This window comes from Piliocolobus tephrosceles, chromosome 3 (assembly GCF_002776525.5).
Source record: "Piliocolobus tephrosceles isolate RC106 chromosome 3, ASM277652v3, whole genome shotgun sequence".
NCBI classification, from domain to species: domain Eukaryota; kingdom Metazoa; phylum Chordata; class Mammalia; order Primates; family Cercopithecidae; genus Piliocolobus; species Piliocolobus tephrosceles.
The window spans coordinates 164133194-164159146 of record NC_045436.1 but is presented as its reverse complement, the minus strand read 5'-3'; the positions used below and the strand labels follow the sequence as shown (position 1 = coordinate 164159146).

Sequence of the window (25953 nt, the reverse complement as noted above, 5' to 3'; positions counted from 1 at the left end):
CTCTGTCACCCAGGCTGGAGTGCAGTGGCCGGATCTCAGCTCACTGCAAGCTCCGCCTCCCAGGTTTACGCCATTCTCCTGCCTCTGCCTCCCAAGTAGCTGGGACTACAGGCGCCCGCCACCTCGCCCAGCTCGTTTTTTGTATTTTTTAGTAGAGACGGGGTTTCACCGTGTTCGCCAGGATGGTCTTGATCTCCTGACCTCATGATCCGCCCATCTCGGCCTCCCAAAGTGCTGGGATTACAGGCTTGAGCCACCACGCCCGGCAACTCCAACTACTTTTCAATGCCAAGTTTCAGTGTCATGTAAAATCAGCTTACTTCTACCAATATGTGTATCATATATCTGGAGGACTTGTGATCTAGACTCTAGCAGAAAGAGAATGGGATTTTAGCCCAAGAACGGGGTCCTAGTTTGAGTACGATCACTAAGCTGCTCGGTAAATCTGATCTGACAGCGATTATATACTGAGAAAACCATATGGAGCACCAAGAAACTCAATAAACTTGGTCTCCTTAGGTCTCAGGGTTCTCTGAAAAATGATGGGACTAGGGTGGAGCATCACTGTGCCCCTTTCTAGAGTACGACTGCCTTCACCAGCTGTTTTCATTTTCAACATTTTTGAAACTTTTGCATTTTACTTCCCACAGTCAGAGAACTCTTAAAGCCCCAAAGGACTGCCACCTCACCTTTAACAAAGATAAATTAGAAAATAGGAAATGAATGCTCTCATCTTCCTAACATGATTACCTCAGTATAAACTTAAGAGTGACATTTCCGAAGTCAAATTATAATCTGGATAAGTTGTCTTTAAGTCTTGTCAAAAGATGACTCTTCCCTTGGAAATCCTAGTGAAGAGACCCAATTGCCTCTCCATTCTTGTTAAAGAATGATTCTTTTTAGATGAACAGGAGATCCTACTTTCTTCCCATTGCAGCAGAGATATTTCACACTTTTCAACCAGTCCAAATTCAAAATGGTTATGCCTTAAAGATTCTGTCACCACAAGTATACTCATTCAAGGAACTTTGTACTCTGTCATATGTGAGTAAGTCAGCTTCATGTTCTAGGTCTATTTTATGCTATGTAACTTTTTGTAGACTGTATTAATGAGATTTTAGTTTATTCTGTTATTCCTTTTTTTTTTTTCCTATTTTGTTTTTTCCTATTTTGTTTTGTGTTTTGACTTACTTATCATAGCTTATATTTACAAAGATGGGACTCAATAAAGTTGGAAAATATATGTTATGAAGCAAATGTGTATAACTGGACATAACCCATGAAATACTGAGTATGTCTTTAAATATATCAGATAAGATTATATAATTAATACTGCAATCACATTTTATAAAATAAAGGTTTTTTAAAGGAAAGAGCAAAAATATCTCTAAGAGTTATAACTGAGATTGTCTTTTTCCTCCATCAATCTTCTAAAGTATATGTTCAGAAAAAAAAATACGTGGTGCATTAAATCTTAGCAAAGATAATGGATTTCTACAGAAGTACTTTAAGATCAGAGATATAGATTATGAAAGTAGTCTATTAAAAAAAACAGAAACGCCAATTAGACATTTTGGCTTTTACAAATAAATGTGAATTACATAAGTTAAAAATCCAGATTCTGAGTCCCTCAGACCATTTAGGGATTACTGACAGTCTTCTTTTGAGTTCATATGTTCAATATTACACATCCAAAGGCTTAACTTGTAAAAGGCATCTGGCCTGATTCACTTGAAGAATTCTATTTTAATTCAAAGGGTATATAATTAGAATACTAGTATTCTAGCACTTCAAGATATTTTTAAAGTTGTTTGAAAACTGCTATATTATCACAGAAGGTTCCTCACTGGCACAGAAAATGGAAAAGTTGCTCAATGTGTTCAGGATGCTCTTGAAGCTACCTTTTTATTGCCTTCCTCTCTTCATTTCCAGGCCATCAGTACCTCTTGAATTTACCATCACCGCCAGTTCCCTGCAGCCATCTGCTGCCAATAGGCTTTCCTAAAGCATTGCTGCAATGGTGGAGCCTCTCCACCCAAAGGCCTATAGGGCATCCTGTTCCACTGGAATGTATGCCAATGACACGAGCTCTCCCCAATCCATATTTCCAATCATTTGTCTCATTCTGCCATTATCAACAATGCCTTCTAACTCCCACTGCAGCCTCCACTGCTACAGCCCTGGTCACAGCCACCACTCTTCCACTGTTTCTATTCTTTTTTTTTTTTTTTTTTTTTTGAGATGGAGTCTCACTCTGTCACCCAGGCTAGAGTGCAGTGGCACAATGTCAGCTCACTGCAACCTCCTCCTCCTGAGTTCAAGCGATTCTCGTGTCTCAGCTTCCGAAGAAGCTGAGATTAAGCTGGGACTACAACCAGGAGCCACCATGCCTGGCTAATTATTTTGTATTTTTATTAGAGATGGGGTTTCACTATGTTGACCAGCCTGGTCTTGAACTCCTGACCTCAGGTGATCTGCCTGCCACGGCCTCCCAAAGTGCTGGAATTACAGGTGTGAGCCAATGTGCCTGGCCCCACTGTTTTTATTCTTGACCCTCCATAGTATGGGCCAGAGAACTTACTCTGTGAAGGGTCAGATAGTACGTGTTGCAGGCTCTGTGGGCCAGTTTCTGTTACAACTACTCAACTCTACCATTATAATGCAAAAGCAGCCATAGGTAATATATAAATAAATGAGCAGGGCTATGTTTCATGCAAACTTTATCATTAGACTTTACATTTCAATTTTATATAATTTCCAAGTGTCATAAAATCTTCTTTTGATTTTTTTATGTTTGTTTCCAACATTTAACAATGTAGAAGCAATTCTTGGTTAATAGACCTTGCAAAACAACAGCCAATAGACTGGATTTAGCCCACAGCCTATAGTTTGCTGACCTCTGCTCTACAACTTAATTGTAACTGCTCTGATTAGAATCCTGCAGTGGTTCCCCATTCTACTCACAACATATGCTCAGGCCCTCACCATGGCCTAAAAGGCTTCATATAATCTGGTTTCCCTTTGCCCTTCTTCCTTCTTCTCCAATTACTCCATGGTTTTCCTCTGTTTCGACAAACTGACCTGCTTTCTGCTTCTTGAACACATTGAACACAGCCTGCCTTGTGACTTCTGCACTGGCTGGTCTGTCTGCCTGAAATTTGTCTTCCCGAATATTTCTATGTTTCTCTTGCTTGCTTCAAGATTTTGACCAAATGCCATTCTCTGACAGTCTATCTTGACCACTCTATTTAAATTATAACCACACTGTTATGGACAGAATCGTACGTCTCCATCCCAAACTTGTTTGTTGAAGTCCTAACCCCCACTACCTCAGAATGTGACCGTATTTGGAGATAAGATCTTTAAAGGGGTGATTCAGTTAAAATGAGGCCCCTCGGTTGGGTCCTAATCCAATCTGACCAATTTCCTTATAAGAAGAGAAAATCCAAACATACAAGGAGATACCAGGAGCACACATGCACACAGCAAAGATGGCATGAAGACACAGTGACAAGATGGCCATTTGCAAGCCAAGGAGAGAGGCCTCGGAAAAAAAACCCAACTTGCTCATACTCTGACTTTGGACTTCTAGCCTCAATTGTTGTAAGAAAACAATTTTCTGTTGTTTAGACTACATAGTCTGTGATATTTTATAGTGACGGCCCTGTTAAACAAAAGCACACTCTAACCTCCACAGTCTTCCCAAACCGACTTATCCTGTTGTATATTTACCCATAGTATTTATCACCTACTGACATGCAATTTAATTTACTGGCTTAGTATATGTATTATCTGACTCCTCACTACATGAGGCTAAGATGTTTTGTTTATGGATGTATCCAAAGTTTGCAGAAGAGGACCTAGCAAAGGGTAGGCACTTAAGGAATATCTGCTGGATAGATGAACCCTAGCAATGCATTCATCTCTTATAACCCTTGCCTTTGTTTCTTGGCTCTTCCTGAGAGTACCAATCCCCAACTCCACACCCATGGCCAGTGAAACCCAGTTCAAATATGAACAATGCTAAGAATGTCTCTCTTGTCACCAACACTCTGTGCTCTTTCTCTTTGGAGTCTAGTAATACACTATCTATATTTCTCTTGTGGTGCTTAATACATTCAAGCCTGTATTGAATTTTCTATATATACACATATCTCAGAGATATTGCAGGTTCCATTATAGAACACAGCAATAAAGTGAATATCACATTAAAGTGAGTCATACAAATTTCTTGGCTTCCCAGTGCACATAAAAGTTTTGTTTACACTGTACTGTAGTCTATGAAGTATGCTATTACATTATATCTAAAAAAATGTACACATCTTAAATTAAAAACACTCTATTACTAAAAAAAAATGCAAACCATCATCTGAGCCTTCAGTGAGAAGTAATTTTTTGTTCACGGAGGGTCTTGCCTCTATGTTGACAAATATTGACTGATCAGGATGGTGGCTGCTGAAGGTTGAGGTGTCTAGTATAATTCTTAAATAAGACAGCAACGAAGTTTGCCACATTGATTGACTCTTTCTTTCATCAAGGATTTATCTGAAGCATATGATGCTATTTGACAGCATTTCACCCACAAGATGGCTTTTTTCAAAATTAGAGTCATTCCTCTCAAGCACTAGTGCTGTTTATTGACTGTTTATGTAACAGTCTAAATTCTTTGTTGTCATTCCAGCATTGTTCACAGCATCTTCATGAGGAGTAGACTCCACCTCAAGAAACCACTTTCTTTACTCACCCATAAGAAGCAACTCTTCATCCATTTAAGTTTGTTCTTTAGATGGCAGCAATTCAGTCACATCTCCATGACCCATTTCTAATCCTTGTTTTCTTGCTATTTCCATCACATCTGCAGCAACTTCATCCACTGAAGTCTTGAACCTCTCAAAGTCATCCATGAATGTTAGAATGAACTTCTTCCAAATGTTGATACTGTTGATATTTTGACTTCCTGTCATGAATCCTGAATGTTCTTAATGGCATCTAGAATGGTGAAACCTTTCCAGAAGGCTTTCAATTTACTTTTCCCAGATCATCAGAGGAATCACTATGTATGACACTTATAGCCTTATGAAAAGTGTTTCTTCAGTGATAAGACTTGGAAGTCAAAATTACTGTTTGATCCAGGGGCTGCAGAATGGATGTTGTGTTAGCAGGCATGAAAATAACATTAATCTTTTTGTCAATCTCCATCAGAGCTCTTGAATTGTCAATGAGCAGTAACATTTTGAAAGTAATCATTTTTTTCTAAGCAGTAGGTATCAACACTGGGCTTAAAATATACAGTAAACCATGCTATAAACAGACGTGATGTCATCCAGGTTTGGTTGTTCCATTATTGAGCAGAGACAGAGTAGATTTAGCATAATTATTAAGGGCCCTGGAATTTTTACAATGATAAAGGAGCATTTGCTGCAACTTAAAGCCATCAGCTGCATTAGCCCCTAAAAAGAGAGTCAGTCTCCCCTTTGTAGCTTTGAAGCCAGGCATTGAATTCTTCTCTCCAGTTATAAATGTCCTAGATGGCATCTTCCTCCAATACAAGTCTTTTTCTTTATTTTTGTTTTTTGATACAGGTCTTACTTTGTCACCCAGGTGGGGTGCAGTGGCATGATCATAGCTCACTGCATCCTTGATCTCCCTAGCTCATGCAACCCTCCCACCTCCGTCTCCTACGTACAGTCTCGAGTAGCTGGGACAATGTGCATGCACCACTATGCCAGGCTAATTTTTAATTTTTTAAAAAAATGACAAGGTCTCACTATGTTGATCAGGCTGGTCTCAAACTCCTGGGCTCAAGCAATCCTCCTGCCTTGGCCTCTCAAATTAATAGGATTGCAGGCATGAGCCACCATGCCCAGCCAGGGGCTTCTTCATCTACACTGAAAATTTGGTTTTCAGAGCAACAACATTTATCAATGATCTTGTCTGGATCTTCTGAATAAGCTGCTGCAGCTTCTACATCAGCACTTGCTCTTTAACCTTGCACTTTTGTGGTATGGATACGGCTTCTTCATGAATCAACCTCTGCTAGCTTCAAACTTTCTTCGGCAGCTTCCCGATCTCTCTCAGCATGCATAGAATTGAAGAGAGTGAGAGCCTGCATTAGACCATTCTTGCATTGCTGTAAAGAAATACCTGAGGCTGGATAAATCACAAAGAAAAAAGGTTTCACTGGCTCACGGTTCTGCAGGCTGTACAGAGAGCATAGCAGCATCTGCTTCTGGGGAGGCCTCAGAAAGCTTTCGCTCATGGCAGAAGGCCAAGTGGGAGCAGAAATATGACAGAGCAAAAGCAGGAGTAAGAGAGAGTGAGGGAGGTGGATGCCACACACTTTTTTTTTTTTTTTTTTTTGAGACAGAGCCTCACTCTTTCACCCAGGCTGAAGTGTAGTGGTACGATCTTGGCTCACCGCAATCTCTGCCTCCTGGGTTCAAGTGATTCACCTACCTCAGCTTCCTGAGTGTCTGGAATTACAGGCATGCACAATCATGCCCAACTAAATTTTGTATTTTTAGTAGAGAGAGGGTTTCACCATGTTGGCCAGGCTGGTCTCGAACTCCTGACCTCAAGAGATTACATCCACGTTGGCCTTCCAAAGTGCTGAGATTACCAGCGTGGGCGACCACGTCCGGCCAATGCCACACACTTTCAAATGACCAGCTATTGCAAGAACTCACACACTATTGTGAGAACAGTACCAAGGGGATGGCGCTAAACCATTCATGAGAAACCCACCCCCATGATCCAATTTTCTCCCACCTTCAACACTGGGGATTGTAATTCGACATGAGATTTGGGCAGGGACACAGATCCAAACTATATCAGAGACTTCCTCTGGATTAGGCTTTGGCTTAAGAGGGTGTTGTGGCAGGTTTCATCTTTTGCCCGGACCACTAAAACTTTCTCTATATCAGCAATAAAGCTGTTTCATTTTCTTATTATTCATGTCTTCACTAGAGTAGCAATATTAATTTCCTTCTAGAAATTTTCCTTTGCAGTGACAACTTAACTAACAGTTTGACATGAGATTTCAGCTGTATTGGCTTCCGACATGCCCTCCTCACCAAACTTGATTATTTCTAGCTTTTGATTTAAAAGTGAGAGACGTGCAACTCTTCCTTTCCCTTGAACACTTAGAGGCCATTAAAAAGTTATTAATTGAACTAGTTGCAATACTGTTGTGTCTCAGGAAATAGGGAGGCCCAAGGAGAAGAAAAGACATAGGGAATAGCTGGTCAGTGCAGCAGTCAGAACACACACAACATTTATTATGTTCCCTGTCCTATGTAGGTATGGCTGCTGGCACTCCAAAACAGTTACAATAGTAACCTCAAAGATCACTAATCACAGATCATCATAAAAGATATAATGATAATGAAAAACTATGAAATATTACAATGATCATAATGTGACTCAGAAACATGAAATGAACATGTGTTTTTGGAAAAATGGCGCTGATAGTGTTGCAAAAGGCAGGGTTGCCATGAAACTACAATTTGTAAAAAATGCAGTATCTGAGAAGTGCAATAGGGCAAAGCACAATACATTGAGGCATGACTGTATGTTTTAGATTCTCCACTAAATGTTAAGCTCCTTTATGGCGCAGCTATTGCCTCATGCATCTTAAAAGCCCTTGGCGTACCTTCTGAATGTGCCGCACATATAAAAGACACAACAGACCTTTGCTGAAATTACGAAGATTATTACAATAAAAACACTTGTGACTGCAAAATTACACATTGTATCGGGCTGTATTTTAAGTCTTCATGTCATTTGCCTTTATTAACAAAAACCTCATGAAGGTCGGACTATCATTATCTCCAATTTATTCATAAGGTCACTGAACCTCAGGTAAGTAACTTGCCCAAGATCATACGACTAGTGATTGGTGAAGCCAGATTTTTTTTTTTACTTTTATTTTTATTTATTTGTTTTTTTGTTTTTTTGTTTGTTTGTTTGAGACAGAGTTTTGCTCTGCCGCCCAGGCTGGAATGCAATGGCGCGATCTCGGCTCACTGCAAGCTCTACCTCCCGGGTTCACGCCATTCTCCTGCCTCAGCCTCCCGAATAGCTAGGACTACAGGCGCCCGCCACCACGCCGGGCTAATTTTTTGTATTTTTAGTAGAGATGAGGTAGTGAAGCCAGATTTTAAGCACAGACTCATTGTTCTACAGACGTCAGGATCTATAGTGTACTGTCTTGCCAGTTAAAAAAAAAAAAAAAATGCTTACTTTAAACAAGATCATGTCTTTTGTGGGAACATGGATGGAGCCGGAGGTCATGATCCTTAGCAAACTAAAGCAGGAACAGAAAACCAAATACCACATGTTCTCACTTATAAATGGGAGCTAAATGATGAGAATTCATGAACACAAAGAGGGGAACAACAGATACTGGGGCCTATTTGAGGGAGGAGGGTTGGAGGAGGGAGAGGAGCTGAAAATGTAACTATTGGGTGCCAGGCTTACTACCTGGCTAATGAAATTCTGTAAAACAAACCCTAGTGACACAAGTTTACTTATACAACACATGTACCTCCAAACCTAAAATAAAAATTAAAAAATAAATCTCTAAAGCACACAGAAAATGCTTACTTTAAAATAAAAATATTGCTACCATATTAAATGAAATAAAAGGAAGCAGCATGTTCCTGAATTCTTGCGTGTTTTAGAAGCTGGAATGGACAGATTTCACACTTCCCATGACTATTTTTCTTATTCTAAACTCTGAGAGGGTAGTCTTTGTGCACTGCTCAAATTTATATACCAACTGAAATTTTTAAATTCATATTTCATAATAAAATTATTCTCTACATCTTATTTCACTGGTAATACTTGAAGACTTAAAACATAAAATAATAAAATGTATTAAATGTGTCTTTCCTTAAAATAGGACTTTAACATCTATGCAAATCTCTCATGCTTTTATAATATTTCATAAATAATTTAAAGAATGAGTAGGTTGTTAATATTGGCTTCTGAAGTAACTAATGTATACATGTTATTGTAGTTTAAAACATTTTTTACTATACTTCATATCCCAGGAAAAAGCCAAGATTAATAGTTAATCTTATTTTTGGTAGAAAAAAACTTAATTACAAATTTTTTGAAAATTAAGGAGTTTGGACTCAAAAAGTGTTAGCAAGAATATATATTGCACATATTTGTGCAATATAAAAGTCATCTGACATTTTTGGGTAGGAAAATATCTTTTTGGCAGGAGAGTCTTAAAGCATAATTAAGTAAAACCCTTTAAGTATATTAATTTATAATTTTATCATTTATGAAGGAGGTCTTTGAGTCATATGTTTTTCCTAATTTGGAACATTTTAAAATCAATAGAAAGTGAACACATTTTAGCATTTTCCAAGGAATTTAAAATAATACACTACACTGATTTATAAGTATCCGAAACAGGACTTAGTGCTATTTGAATGGGTACTGATTCCAGTCACTGTCCTTACAAATGCTGGCTTGTAAAAGTACTCAGTGGCCCCTTGAATTGGGATTGCTTAATTTTTTCCAATGAGGAAACTGGTATCATGGGGGGAATATAAATTTGTCCAAGGTCACCTGCTAAGACGTGATGGTGCTAAGATAAAAGTTCGGATCATTTTGTCTGCCAAGTCTAAGTGTTTCTACCCCACCAAGCCACCACCTGAGGCACTTTTCACAATGTAAGGTTGTGAGAATAATGTGCTTGTGGAATGGGAGAGTAATAATCAGTACATGAACCAATTAGCTGTTATAACCTTGGTAATATCACTTGAATAACTCAGGTTCAATTGTCTCTTCTGAAAATAAAGAAAGCAGACCAAATGATTTTTTTGTTGTTGTTTGTTTGTTTTGTTTTTTGTTTTGAGATGGAGTCTCGCTCTGTCGCCCAGGCTGGAGTGCAGTGTTGTGATCTCGGCTCACTGCAAGCTCCACCTCCTGGGTTCACACCATTCTCCTGCCTCAGCCTCCAGAGTAGCTGGGACTACAGGTGCCCGCCACCATGCCCGGCTAATTTTTTTGTATTTTCAGTAGAGACAGGGTTTCACCGTGTTAGCCAGGATGGTCTCGATCTCCTGATCTCGTGATCTGCCTGCCTCAGCCTCCCAAAGTGCTGGGATTACAGGCGTGAGCCACTGCGCCCAGCCAGACCAAATGATTTTTAAGATCCATTGAGATGTAACATGTCTATGATCCAAGAATATATTCTGACACAAAAAAATCTTTACGTGAGTGACATGATAAACAGAATGTTGTCTATATTGTTGCCATTGTGCTCTGGACTTGTACCACTTTGAGTGCAAAAGAGCTTCTCAACCTTCCAAGTTCAGGGTTTGTGCTTTTACTTGAAGACAGGCTAGGAGGGCATCATTGGAGGGAACATTTGCACGGATTTGGGAACATGCCCAGCCCTTGGCTGTATAGTTTCCCTTGGGGGAATTCAGTAGACACAGCATAAAACTGATCTTTAAAGTTCTAAAAGCTTTTTATAGAACTGGCTTCCTAGCGCTTTAAAGCCTTTTGACTTTTGTTTGGCTCAGGGAATTACAAGATGATTAGGAAATTCTTCTTGTATCTCTTATCATAAAACAGGCTCCATGTATCTTAACATATTATAGAACAGGAACGTGAGTGATTTGGCAGGCATTGAGTCTCTTATCCTAATCTGGTGACCTTGCAAAATAAAAATCTTCCCATTGTAGAGGTAATAATATTGAGCCCGGAAAATTTACTACTTTCTTCAGGAGAAGAAAACTGCAGCTAGAGAATAGATCAACTTAAAGCCTGGTAATACTTTATTCAAAGCATAGTAATATGTTTGTGTGTGTGTGTAAAATCTCTAAAATGATAGTACAGTCAAGGCTGTCTCTTTTTGTTTCCAGTAATTTTACCATAGTTGAAGATGGGAGGAACCTATACATTTCTAATATTAATTTATTAGTTTATTTTATAGAGATATAACTATGTATTTTTTAATTTAAAAAACATTAAAATTCAACCATTATGCATATACTATGTTCCCTGTAGAAAAATGAGAAAATACAAATACATTGGCATTTACACATAAATCAACCATAAGATACATGACTTTTTAAATAAATGAGCAAACATACAGGACCTACCCCATTTAGTTACACCTCCTCTGAGTACAGTTAGAGAGAATTCACAGTTTCAATTATTTATAATAATCTCAATTATCTATAACTACTTTTATAATTGGAAGAAGTACCAGGTAGAGATAGAACAGCAGAATCATAACAGAGATTAGAATGAGCAGCTGAAGTAGCCAAGATCAGAAGTGATTAGGAAGTCACAATTCTACCAACTGTGGAAAAGATATGCAAAGAAACAAGCAGGAGATGGTGTAGTTTTGTCCCCTTAAAAGCACTGGTGCTCAATTTTGTAGTACTTCCAATGACTATGTAATGAACATTGACTGTGCACCAGTATGGTCTAGGCACCGGATTACAACAATAAACAGCAAAAAAACCGTAATTATTTTAAAAAGTGTATATTCCACTTTTACAGACATTTGTAAATATTCTGTGTTATTTTAGGTAGTGATAATTTTTATGGAGAAGACTACCATGCCTCCCAGCTTGTCTGGGGCAGTTTGGATTTATGCCTGTTTTCCTGCTGTGATGATTAAGATTGCCTCTTTTTACTCTCAAAAATGTCCCAGTTTTGGTGACCCTCTCTGTAAAAGAAATTTCAAAACAATGATAATATGAAAATATGTATGGGAGGGGTTCTTTAGGAATGGATGGTCAGGAGATGTCTCACTAGGTGATATTTGAGCTGAGAATTAAAGTAATCACACAGCTCTTAGGGTGAATTTGAATTTGAGAGGGGAAAACGATGTAGTCAAACAAAGATGTAGTTTAGATTCTAACAAATCTGGTTTTATACCTTAGCCCCAGCACACCCTAGGTTTGGTACTTTGGGCTAGGCTCCCTGTGAGATACTCAATAGTATAGCTTAAGTCTAATAATGTGATTCAGAAATGAACACATTAAAATTATATGGGCAAAGACATATTTATTTATGATATCCTCTCACAACACCATAAGCAAATAATCTATATTTTAAAGCAACTACTATGCAGTAAACACTGTGTTTGGGTACAGCTGGATAATTAAGTATTACTGGTTGAGTACCCCTAATTCAAAAATATGAAATACAAACTGCTCCAAAATCTGAACCTTTCTGAATGCTCAATGGACACTCAAAGAAAATGCTCAGTGGAGCACTTTGGATTTCAAATTTTCAGATCAGGAATGCTGAACCAGTATATATTCTGCAAATATTCCCAAATCCAGAAGAGTCCAAAAACCAAAACACTGCTGGTCCAAGCACTTCAATGATGAGATACTGAACCAGGTTTTCTGTCATTTAGAAGATTCTAATCTACGTGAGATACAACTTGAACACCTGAATCTGTTCAATATACAGGATTGACTAGTAATTAAATGCAGAACAATATGGGACAGATAATACTTAATTATCCGGCTGTACCCAAACACAGTGTTTACTGCATAGTAGTTGCTTTAAAATATAGATTATTTGCTTATGGTGTTGTGAGAGGATATCATAAATAAATATGTGTCTTTGCCCATATAATTTAATGTGTTCATTTCTGAATCACATGTACTATCAGAGCTCAAAACTTGTACTATCAGAGCTCAAAAAGAAAATAAATCAATATATATCACAGAATGAAGCAGGGTTCCAAGGAAAGAAAATAGGATCTGAACAGGTGTTTAATTGATCAAATGCAATATTTCCTACCTGACCACTCAAAAAGCCATGGAAATATTGCTCCAGACAGACAACAGGACCCTCTGTTGGGCTGGGCCGGTAGTTTCTGCAGCAATCTGGTTGTGTGGACAATTTAGCTTTTTAGCAAAACTCCCTGTTCCTACAAATCATCCCACTAATCCTCTGTCTCCCCAGCTGCTTCCTTGCCCTTCCCGCTTGGCTCCCCTCTCAGAAGCCTCTTTCTTTCTAATTTTTTCAGAGGAACATATTTTATAGTCTCGTTGCTTCACCTACCTTGCCCATTATCCTTGCCTAAAATTGTCCTTGACTGAAACTGCAAGAGATAGTTTTCCTCTGCTTTTTGAAATCTTAGCATATGTTGGTTGGTTGAGTTAACTGCTTCATATTTATTTGCTGTACTGGCAGGTTGACACAGGGCAATTGGGAATCATGAAGAAATAGCTCAGCAGAACCACGAGATTCAGCTCTTAACAATCACTTAATAAATGTTGGTTGAATGAATAAATGGCTATTATAGTTATTGAAAACTAATAAAATTAAAGGCAAGCGAGTTTAAAAATTGCAGTCATTTATATAGGTTGGTTTCTATTTATTCCTAATTACCAGGAAGCATATAATGATTAGGTATTTCAATTAGCTTTAGTGAAAATTTAATTTGAATAAAACTAACAGAACATCCTATAGATACCAGATCAGTAATAGTGACAAATGTGTTAAATGTGTGCTAGCAACAGAAATAATTAAACAAAGATCCCCATTTTGCAGATGCGATGACCCAGCTTAGAGGGGTCATCTAACTGGTCTTCCCAATTGTGGGGTTAGGAATAAAGCTGGAATTCTGACACAGCTCTATGCTGTGCTGTTGCCTCTCAGAAGGATGACTGGGGGTTGAGCAGTGAGAACAGCTCTCCTGGAACACATTTTCAGAATATAAACATTTTAAAGTTATAATGTAATATGCGTATATTATTGTCATTAAGACTATGATGAAAAGACATTAGAGGAAGCAAAACAAAGCCTGATAGTCCAGATATGAGACAAGTAAAGAAGGGTGTCAAGGGACAAAATGTTTTTATGATGATATATACAATGATGAAATCCTAATCCTCCCTTATGCCAAACCTTGGCACAGTCCTTCTATGCCCACCCTGGCCACTCATTCAGTCCTACTCTCAGACTTGTCCTTCCTGAAGTTGGAAAATAACGATTCATTGGCCATCCTCAGCCATTATTATATGTTGATTCACTGCAGGGCTTTATTTACCCTCCTCTAAAAACATAAAGTGAACATTAGCCCCAAATAAAGAATATCTTGGGACATCCTGATGCCACTGCTATATCTCTATTAGGCAGGAGAAATAGATAACGTTAAGCATAGAGCAATATTTTGCAGGGACTTGCTAAAAACTGATTTGTTGGCAAAACTAGTTTATATTGCATATATATGTATATGTGTGTGTGTATATACATTGTACATACGTGTGTGTATATATTGTACATATATATATACACACACACACACACCTCAATGGTGACCTCTGTCACGGTCAGTTGGACTTTTCTTCCACAGTTAAGGGAAACTCCTCAGATCTTACCTTCCCAAGCCCATAAAAATATCCCAAGACTGGAAAAACAGTGTTGGAGAGAAAATAAACTTCATCCAAGAAAAGCTGTTGATATGGTTTGGATGTTCTGCTCCCTCCAAATCACATGTTGAAATGTGATGCCCAGTGTTGGTGATGGTGCCTGGTGGGAGGTGTTTGGATCATGGGGTAGATCCCTCATGAATGACTTGGTGCCCTCCCCAATGTAATGAGTTACTGACAGATCTGATTGTTAAAAAGAATCTGGGACCTCCCTCGTCTGGCTTCCTCTCTTGCCATGTGACACATCTGCTCGCCTTTCACTTTCCACCATGATTGTAAGCTTCCTGAGGCCTCACCAGAAGCCAGGCAGATACTGGTGCAATACTTGTACAGCCTGCAGAACCGTACGCCAAGTAAATCTTTTGTCTTTATAAATTACCCAGCCTCAGGTACTCCTTTACAGCAATGCAAAACAGAGTAACACAGACGTCAACGTGCCTAACAAACACAAACCACAGCAACATCTCACTGAGTTGTAATAACATCTTCCCATAATAACAAACATCACATCAGTTTCAAATATTATTTAATTTAGCTGATTATAATGACATTCTCTCGGAATACAGAGTCAATCTGTTTGAACGTATAGGTTTGCTTTACTTCTGGAATGCAAAAAAATATATACAGAGAAATATTTGAGAGGAGTTTTACGGTCAAAGTAAAAGATAAACAATGAGAGTGAATGATGTGGTAGAATGATAAGAACCTCTGCATGACCCAGAGATATGATAAGCTTGCTCATGCCACTTTCAATATCTTTTGAGGGGAAGCAACATGACCACTGTGACAAATTTTAAATAAAAAAGCCCAGTCAGTGTTTATACCAGTGGTGAGTGAATATAAAATAATCAATACTGCTATGAACATATATCTCCTGCTTAGAGTAGCTTTCCTGCAGGTTTCTAGGATGGGGTCAGACAATGGAAGCAGTAGCAGAAACTCTGAAAGTAGGAGAAAAATGAGACCAGCATTTTTTTCTTCCCTGAGCTTTCTTCCTATCAGGCCTCTGTGGGTAGGCTATATTCCTGTACTCAAGGCCACCACTCTGGAAGCTTTCTGGACACAGTTTTCCTCTCCAGGCTCCGGAAGTGGTTCCTATCTCTTGCCTCTTCAACTGTTTACTGTTACCAGCTGGAGAATACACATTACTCCTTATTGCTCCAATACAGAGTCACTTTATCAAATTCTTTTCTGGAGTGTAAGATCTCGTTCCTGTCAGAAACAGAACTAATACAGATCACAATCAATGTATAATATCCTCTAGTCTTTGTCTTGTATTGTGAAACTTAAACATTTCTTTAAGTACTTAAATGATGCACTGATTTGTAAGCGCTGAAATTTCTGGTAAGAAAGCTCTGATTACCTTTAGCAAGAGTGGCAAATGCAGCTTTTCTTTTCTTTTTCTTTTTTTTCTTGAGACAGAGTTTCACCTTGTTGCCCAGGCTGGAGTGCAATGGCATGATCTTGGCTCACTGCAACCTCTGCCTCCAGGATTCCAGCGATTCTCCTGCTTCGGCCTCCTGAGTAGCTGGTACTACAGGCGCCCGCACCATGCTCAGCTATTTTTTCATATCTTCAGTAGAGGAGGGGTTTCACCATACTGATCAGGCTGGCCTGAAACTCCTGACCTGGTGATCCACCCGCCTCGGCCTCCCACAGTGCTGGAATTACAGGTGTGAGCCACCGCACAGGGCCAAAGGCAGCTCTATCTACGAATATGAGCTCTTCCCTTTAAACCATGTGCAATATATTGATTAATTTAGCCAATCAGTCAACAAGTGAGTTTCAAGAGTATACCATGTCTAAGACTATGAGATCAGACCACTTACTACTTTAAAGTTATGACAGTGATAAAAACAGTCTTCTTTGGGAAAGAAGAGGCTTTAACCCTGCAAGCTTACCTCATATAGGAAAAAGAACATAATTTGCAATGTAATAAAACATTAATATGCAAATTTCTTTCTGAAATTAAAGAGGGCAACCAGTTACCTGTATATATAAGTGTTTTGTCTGTTTAATCAGGGATCCTGTAATCAGATTTGGCAGAAATGGCAGATTATAAGAAGATTAAGCAAGACCATGAATTCTCCACAAATGTCCCTTTAATCCTGATTATAAACTTAAACAGGACAAAATAATTATCCTGATAAAGTTTAAAATGTAAACTCTGTTGTGAAAAGTAACAGTGCCATAAATTCATTGGCAGTCAAGTGTAAACATCATTTCTCCTTGCTTTCTTTTTGCTTGAGAATAGATTTCAGTGGAAGAAACAGCCCAAGAAAACAGTGTAACATGGTGGTATTTTATATGCATTTGAATAATGCAAATTTTACATGATGCTATATGAAATATAATCTTGTTTTATCAGCAAAATTTGAAAGAATCGATTAAAAAGTTGAAAAAAAAATCAGGAATAGCATAATTTCAGAGCAGGCAGGCCAAGAGAATATAAACTATTTGACTGCCACATGCCAGGGCCACTTGAACCGGGAAACAGAAAATCCTGTCATTTTATTTTATTTTATTTTATTTTATTTTATTTTATTTTATTTTATTTATTTTTTGCCAAGATTCAGCTTGAATTTTGCTAGTGTGTATTTATGTGAGGTCTTTAGGGGCACATCCTTTGTGTGAGATGTGTCTGCCCTATGTGTAAATGTGGCTGGCTGGGGGATGAGAGAATACATAGGGGAGAGAGGTTGGAAATACAATTCTCTGTTCTATCATCTCCAGGGGGGAAGAAGAGAACGGAAAATGGAAGGGCACATGGCCAGAAAATAACTTTGTCAAGTCTCTGATTTTGCTTAGGATCACCTCTTACCTTCTCTTCAGACTTCAAAAATGTAGTATAAAAAAAGTATTTAAGGTTGGGCATGGTGGCTCATGCCTATAACCCTAGCACTTGGGAAGGCCGAGGTGGGTGGATCACCTGAGGTCAGGAGTTCAAGACCAGCCTGGCCAACATGGCAAAACCTCATCTCTACTAAAAATACAAAAATTAGCAGGGCTTGGTGGTGAGCGCCTGTAATCCCAGCTACTCAGGAGGTTGAGGCAGAGAGAATTGCTTAAAACCCGGGAGGCGGAGGTTACAGTGAGCTGAGATGGCGCCACTGCACTCCAGCCTAGGTGATAGAGCAAAACTCCATCTCAAAAAAAAAAAAAAAAAAAAAAAGTAAGTATTTATATGTCTAGCCTGTGGTGACTTGTCCCACCCACAATACTTCAATGATGTCAAGTTTAAGGCTGGAAACCACTCACTGAAAACTTGTGAAACATATGTCAAATGTGCACTCTCTCTCTCTCATCCTTTAATCTAAAGCTCTCTACTTGATGGAATGATGAATTCTTACTTCCTGCTTTTAATAATTTCACAAAATTTGAAATACTTTAACCCAGTAGTTAAACAGCAATTCAGTGTTTCACAGAATTTTTGGGTTTAAATTGCTTTTGCCTCCCTTAGGTGGAGAATTGAACTTGGACATGCCTGTAACTTTCAGGCCTGAAGCTTGAAACAGAGCTCCAGGCAATATCCACCTCACACATATATTTGGGGAATTCTTGCTAATAGAAAAATATGTTCAGGTCTTGACTTTTCAAGCAAACAATGTACAGAATATTGAAAAATGTCAAAACAACCTTCAAATAAGTACCCTAAAACATGACAATACTAAATTTTGCATATAAAGAAGAAACAGTTCAAAAACATGATATCTGCAATAACATTCATCCTTCTCAATGTGGCGGCATTCATATGATAGGGTGTTGTATGGGTCCCTATGATACACAAATTGCCCACTGATAGAAGCGTTGTATTCTTGGAGCAATCCTAAGACCTATCTCCACTATTTAGGTGTACAAGAATATATTGAGTAGCATGAGCCCCATCTAGAATTGAATATAATATGGTACATCAAGAGGCAGGTCTCAAACTGAGAAGAAAATAGGATACTTGATCCTACAATGAACTGAGGCCATTAACTTGTAATATTTGCATATGGATTTCTGTGATTTACTATACGTAACAAATAAATTTTTTAAATGCTTGTGTTTTTATGATTAATACAGACATTACATATGTTTGTAAAATACACTCTTTGAGAAGTGATTTGCCATGATAAAAAATATGTAGGAAGTTTCAGGGAAAATAGATGTATCTTATTTTGGCTGGACAAATCTTTACCTTTGAATCTGTACTCTTTAAAAAAATTATTTTAGAAATCAAATTAAATTTTTAATTTGTAAGCAATCCTAGGCATTGCCAAAACTTACATGAAAAGCTCTCACAAAAGGAAACTGCTTTTCTCTAACTTGTGATAACACTAATAAGACAAACTGAAGGAAAGTTTGTATCCACAAAAGTTTCTTTGCACTTCCAATGTTCTATGTTTATATAAATGGCCCATTTTGGTATCAAATGAGAAGCAGCTGCCAAAAATAAAATTATTTATTTCAGAATTAACCTGTTTTCAAATGTAAAACAAAATCACTATTTCCTCAGATAACATGATTGACCAAAAAAAACAAAAATAAAGGGATTGTTGGTAAAAAGAAAAAAATCACCCAAGACATATTCGTGCTGTTTTAAATTTTTGATAACTACAAAGATGCATGCTGATTGCTCAGGATATGGTTAGCAGCTGCCTGCATATCCAACTTTAAAGGAAAAATTTTTAAGCTAGTTCAACTCTGTTTCCTACTTCTTCATTAATTACTTAGCTAAGGCACTTGAAAATGTCCTAATGAATTTTACATTAGACTCTGCAATATCAATGGTGTATATTACCACAGCATCTAGCAAATGCATAAATTGACTTTTCCAAGTAGCGTTTTGAGGAGTTGTAAAGATTCTGGCTGGATATCACAAAATTTAGTATTAGAGACTGAGCCGAAAAGAATTTTTACAAGAAACAGGTTGCTGTAATCACATTTCTCAGGTCATAAATCTATGTTACTACTTTATGATAATCTGTCGGTCCTTGTTCTCAAAGTTCACAGATGCTGTGCTTCTTTTTGTTTCTCCTGTGGTTCAAAAAGAAAGCAATCCCACTTAGAGTGATTTCTAAATATGCATTGAATAAAGCTTAAAATATTGCTGCTATACTAGCTTTCCATAATTTCCATATAATAAAGTACATCCAGTGATAAAGTACCAACCACAATATTTTGGATTTAATACTTACGGTTTACAGCTTCACAACCACTTACCATTTTGGTAAAATTCTTTGAAATCAAAAGTTTAAGAAAACTATTCAACAAACAGAACGAGCTAGACAGGCAGAAAACTAAACTTAAATCCAGTCAGAAACAGATAGAACCTTAGGATTGCCCTATCAGAGAGGAAAGGACAGACAACCATGGAAACCTCATGGAAAGCTTTCTTTTATAAAATATTTCTCTAGTTTCATGGCAAGGTAAAAGATCACCTCTTGCTCATTTTCAAATGTGCCATGATACCACAAATGGCACATCATCCTTACTTGAATGTTGAAAGCTAATATGCTGGTAACGTCAAAGTCATAGTGATGGGACTAAACATGTGTAATCTAAAGGTGAAGACCGCATGAGAAACACCACAGAGCTCCTAGCTGGCAAAAGTCAGATACAGACTCTCAACGATTATTCCTTAAAGAATATCCAAAGTCACCACAATTCACATTACCTAAAGATTACAATGCGGATATTAACAGGAAATTAACATTAGGATATTAACAATCCTCTTGATATCTATGAATATTTAATGAGGCTCTCTAAAATCATTTGATTGTCAGTTATTCTCTTAAAATGCTTTTCCCTTATTACACTAACATAATTACATATGCAGTTTTGTTAATTATCGTGAAGACTTTACTTTCTTAGGTAAAATGTTGCTCAAATTCATCTCTCAGCTTTATATCAGCACATCACCTCTTGCTCATTGTCAAATGTGACATGATATCACAAATGACACATCATCCTTACATCATCCTTACTTACTTACAGTGTGTGAGTTTCTTTACTCTTTTTTTTCTCTTCATTTAAAGAAGACAAATATAGGTCAGTATTTGAAAAATAAAGCTCACAACAGTTCTTTACGACCAGAATCAAAGTGTGGTGTTCTATTAACCAAGATTTGTCTCTCAGAAGTTTGATGGTCTGTCAAAAATATATATATTATCAGTGTCAAGTAATTTTGGTCCCACCTGTCACTAACTTAATGATGGCATTGCCTAGGAATTTCATGGGCAACAAAACTGTTGGTTTAGCCTCTTAATTTTGGAACATTTTAAAAATATTTTCTTGCTATCAACACTTAAGATTTAAATAGAGTTTCTATTTCAATCGTGCAAATTTTTAAACATTGAAATCCACTGCAATGAAACAAATATCAAACCTCGCATGGACATTTTACTCTACAGCTGTTTTCATATTTTGCTCACAATTTGCAAGGAACTCAGAGATCCAAAAGAAATATCCTTAACTCTTTCACGGCCAAGCCCTATGATCAAACACACTGGAAATAATCTGTGGATTATAATAATCAAAGAGTTCTAGAGAATTTCTAAATATCTGCAGGAAGAAAATCTGTGTGCTTTTCCAGTAAACTGCAGCAAGCAGGAAAGAAGAGAAAAACCCCTTGCACGATCATGTATTAAAAAAAAAAAAAAAATCTTTCTACTCTGCAGATACTGTTTCCTGAAATTTACCAACAACACTGCCTTGAAGACATAAAAAAAATACGTCCACAGAATTCAATTCTACCCCCAAAAGAGCTGCACTGCACACATTTTTAGAAACATAAATCTCAGCAAATACAGTTGCATTTTATTGACAACATTAAAAATAATCACAACAAAGAAATAGTGAGTCTTTCCTATTCCATTTCAACTTCATTACCATGCTCTACTAGCCTCTATTAAAAAAAAAAAAAAAGTCATTACCTGTATGAAGAGAACCTGTTAATAGTCTGAGAAGGTACTGGGCAAATTTCAATATTTCCCGTTTACACCGCTTTCTACAGCCACTCATCTTAAGCAACAAGGTATTCCTCTGAGGAGAGCCAGAAGTCTTTGCCAATAATAATAATAAAAAAGACAGTCTCTCAGGAGAAACTTCTGTCTCAGTTTATGCACAGGCTGCCTTACAACTCCTGTGGAATTAGCTGTTAGCGCCTCAATCAGAAATTCCTTTAAAATGCTAGAGAAGCCAGATACAGCTACAACAGTAACAGGGAGGTGAGAAAACACGGCTTCTCAGTGTGGTGACCAAGTTCTTCTGTGGCAACAGATAGGCTGCCGGTTCACACTTGTAGTATCCTAGCTCTGGTTCGGCTCGGCATCCCCTCTCCAGAAGCAGTTGCAACCTCACAGACCATTCAGAGGGAGGCGGGGCCTGTGATGCCAGCTCATCAGTGAATCAGCATGTAAGCAGGTGAGAGGACAGATGACAGGTCACTGGGTCTGAAACCCTTCGGATACCAATAAAGGGAACCTGCGAGTGCACTCCAGCCTGCTGGGGAGGAATCTCAGGGCCCGAGGCTGTACAAAATGAATGATTCCCAAAAAAAGGAGGTGGGGAGAGGGAAGCATGCTGCTCAAGGTCAGACATCAGACAACTCTCTGACACGGAGTTAATCAGATTCAGGAAGGCTACATGGGGGAAAGGCTCATGTGAGAAGCTGACCCTGATTCTAAACAGACTTGACGATTTACCTGGGGACAATGCTATTTTGTCAGGGATAAATGTATTCTTCATGGGCTTAGAGGTAGAAAATAAGCTGTTTCTTAAAACTGGCTACATTTTCTGCACAGCGCGGGCTCAAGTATTTGGAAATTAGGATACATAATTATCTCCTTTAAAACACAGTAGCCTAGAAACCACAAATCTTAAGCCCTCTACATTGCCTCCAGACAACAGAGCTCAAAACTAATTTGCTGTATTGTCCTAAGAGAAAGAAGTGCCTCAGTTTCTTCATATTTCAACAAGGCTAATACAACCATCTCCCTACCAATCAACTTTTTAAAAGTTAATAGCCAGAACAATGGCAAGGATTTGCAATTTTCACAAAGTACTTTCCCTTTAAGACATTGGGATAGAGGCAGTTGCTGTGGAAGCCAGAAAACTACAGGCTTGCCTTCTCTGAAAAAGTGGTTTTCCTGAATTCTTAAGTGCCTTAGGCAGTTTTTAGGATTTGTCTACACTCTTAATTTATACTTCTAGAGTTTTTTGTTTACTTTTGTTTGTTCTGTATAAACATAAATATTGTATCTGTGAGATTTAGCACAGATGGGGCCATACTTTAAATCCGAGACAGGTCTTTTGGCTTCTTTTTCTGACAGCTGCAATAATTCTAGTTGAAACTGATCATTCCCAACAATACTACATAAGAAATGATGTTCTTCTACACCAAAGAAAGAAGCACTCCTGGACTCACAGACTGAAACACATTGAATGGAAACTCATTCTCTTCTAGAACTCTTCCCCATTCCCACCAGTCTCAGGGGTCTAACCAGGCTAACCATTTAAATGGAATAACAAAGCATGCTTTCTAGGAATTTTCAGAACTTTAATTGAAAGTATTTAAGATATAAACAGACTCATGCACAAAGATCAGCAACATGCTTTCTGAAGTTCTTTCTCCTACACATTTATCATGAGTGATGGCATCCATAAGTTTGAAATAGGCAGGAGAAATACACAATCGTAGTTCAACAGTTGGTTTAATCAGTCGAACACTCCATTTCCTTATCTCCAAAAGTGGGAATAGAATACCTATTTTATTTACTTGTTGGAGAGTAAAATAAGATGAGAACAGACAACCTTAAGCACAACACTTTTATTCATAGATCTAGCAATTATATACTGAGAACCTATTATGTTCTAGACATGGTTCTATGTGCTGGGAACACACTGGTAACTGAGAAAGGCAAAGCCTCTGTTCTCATGCAGCTTACACCTCAACAAAGAAAACATCAAGTTACCAAATAATAAGAACGTATCCCACATGAGTAAGTGTTGTTGAAGCAGGAGAGAACATTAAAACCAGCTGGCAGAATAGAAGGTGAGTAGCTTGAGAGGTCAGGAAAGAGATCTCTAAGAAAAGAAGTTAAGCAGGAGTTTACATTACAAGAAGGAACTGACCGTGAGATGTTTAGGGTAAAGGGCAGCTTGGGTGGAGGAAACAGCTTGTGCAAATACCCCAAGCTGGGAATGAGCTTGGCATCCCTAAGGAACAGAAAGAAGGGTGTGGCTGCTGAAACATGCCAAGCCAGGAGAGACTTCCGGGAGACATTTTCATGGATAAAGTCGGGAGCTACAGTAGGCAGTATGTGAAGCCTTATAGCTGGGGTAAGGGATTTAGATTTCAGGCTCTTTGCCAGAAAGCCACTCTAGGGAATATGGGACTTGTGTGATCTGCCTGCTATGTAAAGGATGAACTGCTAGGGAGCAAGAGAGGAAAAGGAACACATGAGAGGGGGCGTCACAGCGGTCCAGGTGAGAAACAATGGTGGCATGGCCTGGAGTGGAAATACAGGTAGTCAGTTTCTGGATATAAGTGAAAACAGAATCAGTATAGTTTGGTACACGGAATAGGGACATGAGGGAAAGAAAAAATTAAGGATGAATTAGTTTGGGACATGAATAACTGAATGGGTAATTTAATGAGTTGATGACCTAGAAATGCTATGGGATTGCTGGATCGTATGGTAATTCTGAGTTTTTGAGATCCTCCATACTGTATTCTAAAATAGCTGTACTATTATAATTTACATTCCCAATAACAGTATACCCAAGTTCCCTTTTCTCTGCGCCCTTAGGATACTTGTTATCTTTTGTCTTTTGTCTAATAGCTATTCTAACAGATGTGCAGTGATAGATCATTGTGATTTTAATTTGCATTTCACTGATGATTAGGGATATTGACTGTTTTTTCAGGAACCTATGGGTCACTTGTATGTCATCTTTTGAGAAATGCCTGTTCAGGTCCTTTGCCCATTTTTTAAATTGAGTTATTTGTTTTCTTGATACTGAGCTATTTGTAAGTTTCTTACATATTTTGGATATTACCCTTATCAGATGTATGGTTTGCAAATATTTTGACCCAATTGTGGGTTATCTTTTCACTGTGTTTTGGTTGTTGTTGTTGTTGTTTGCTGTGCAGAAGCTTTTTAGTTTGCTGCGATTTCATTTCTCTATTTTTGCTTTTGTTGCCTGTGCTTTTGGGGTCCTATATGAGAAATCATTGTCCATACCAATGTCCTGAAGCTTTTCCTCTATATTTCAGTAGTACCACAGTTCCAGGTTTTACATTTAAGTATTTAACTGATTTTGAGTTAATAATTTTGCAGATGATGTGAGATAAAGGTCCAGTTTCGTTCTACATATGGTTATCCAGTTTTCCCAACACCTTTTATTGAACACACTGTCCTTTCCCCATGGTGTGTTCTTGGCACCTTTGTCAAAACTACTTCTGGGGATAGATATAAAAAATTGAAATTAGTATGTCAAAAAGATATCTGCAGTTCCATGTTCATTTCATCATGATTCATAATAGCCAAGATATGGAAGCAATCTAAGTGTTCATCAGCAAATGAATAACAAAATGCGGTACATATACACACTGGAATAATATCCAGCCTTATACAAATTAGGAAATTCTGTCATTTGTGATAATAGGGAAGAACCTCAAGGATGTTATGCTAAGTTAAATAAGCCAGGCACCGAATGACGAGTATTGTATGGTCTCACTTATATGTGGAATCTAGAAAAGTTGAACTCATAAGAACAAAGAGTTGAATGGTATTTACCAGAGGATGAGAGGGAAGGGCTGATGGAAAAAGGAAGAATGTTGGTCAAAGGGTACAAAGTTTCAGCTAAACAGGAGGAATACATTTTATTTATCAGTTGTACAATGCGATGACCACAGCTGCTAATAACGTATATTTCAAAATTGCGAAGAGTAGATTTTAACCATTCTCACCACAGAAAGATAAGTAGGTGAGGTAATCAAATTGTTAATCATGTTGATTTAATCTTTCTACAATAACCACATATATCAAAACACCATATTGTACCCTATAAATATATGTCAAGTATTTGCCAATCAAAAACTTAAAAATATAAATAAATACAAATTAATACTGTGTGTAGTCTTCTAGGGTTAAGAGAATCGAAAGATCTGCTTTAGATATATTAGAATTTAGATATCTATAATGTACTCAAAAATTAAGACAGATGTTTTAATTCATTTAAAAATACATTTTTATTGTTGTTCTGGTTTTCTGAGATGGAGTCTCACCCTGTCGCCACAGCTGAGTATAGTGTCATGATCTTGGCTCACTGCAACCTTTACATCCTGGGTTCAAGCGATTCTCCTGCCTCAGCCTCCTGAGTAGCTGAGATTACAGGTGTCTGCCATCACGTCTGACTAATTTTTATATTTTTAGTAGAGATGGGGTTTCACCATGTTGGGCAAGCTGGTCTCAAACTCCTGACCTCAGGTGATCCGCCTGCCACGGCCTCCCAAAGTGCTGGGATTATAGGAGTG

General features: G+C 38.0%; 1 protein-coding gene across 4 annotated transcripts in view; it reads right to left on the bottom strand.

Annotated features, from left to right (window-relative positions):
- KCNIP4 (potassium voltage-gated channel interacting protein 4) overlaps positions 1-25953 on the bottom strand; it is a 1209980-nt gene that overhangs the window by 938382 nt on the left and 245645 nt on the right. Inside the window, exon 1 of one of the 4 annotated variants that reach the window (XM_026456088.1) lies at positions 21347-21684. The exons of the other annotated variants lie outside the window; for them this stretch is intronic. Within the exon in view, the coding sequence (XP_026311873.1) occupies positions 21347-21434 (88 nt within the window). The 5' untranslated portion in view covers positions 21435-21684. Of the gene's footprint in view, positions 1-21346; positions 21685-25953 lie in introns of those variants that run through there. 4 annotated transcript variants of the gene reach the window in all.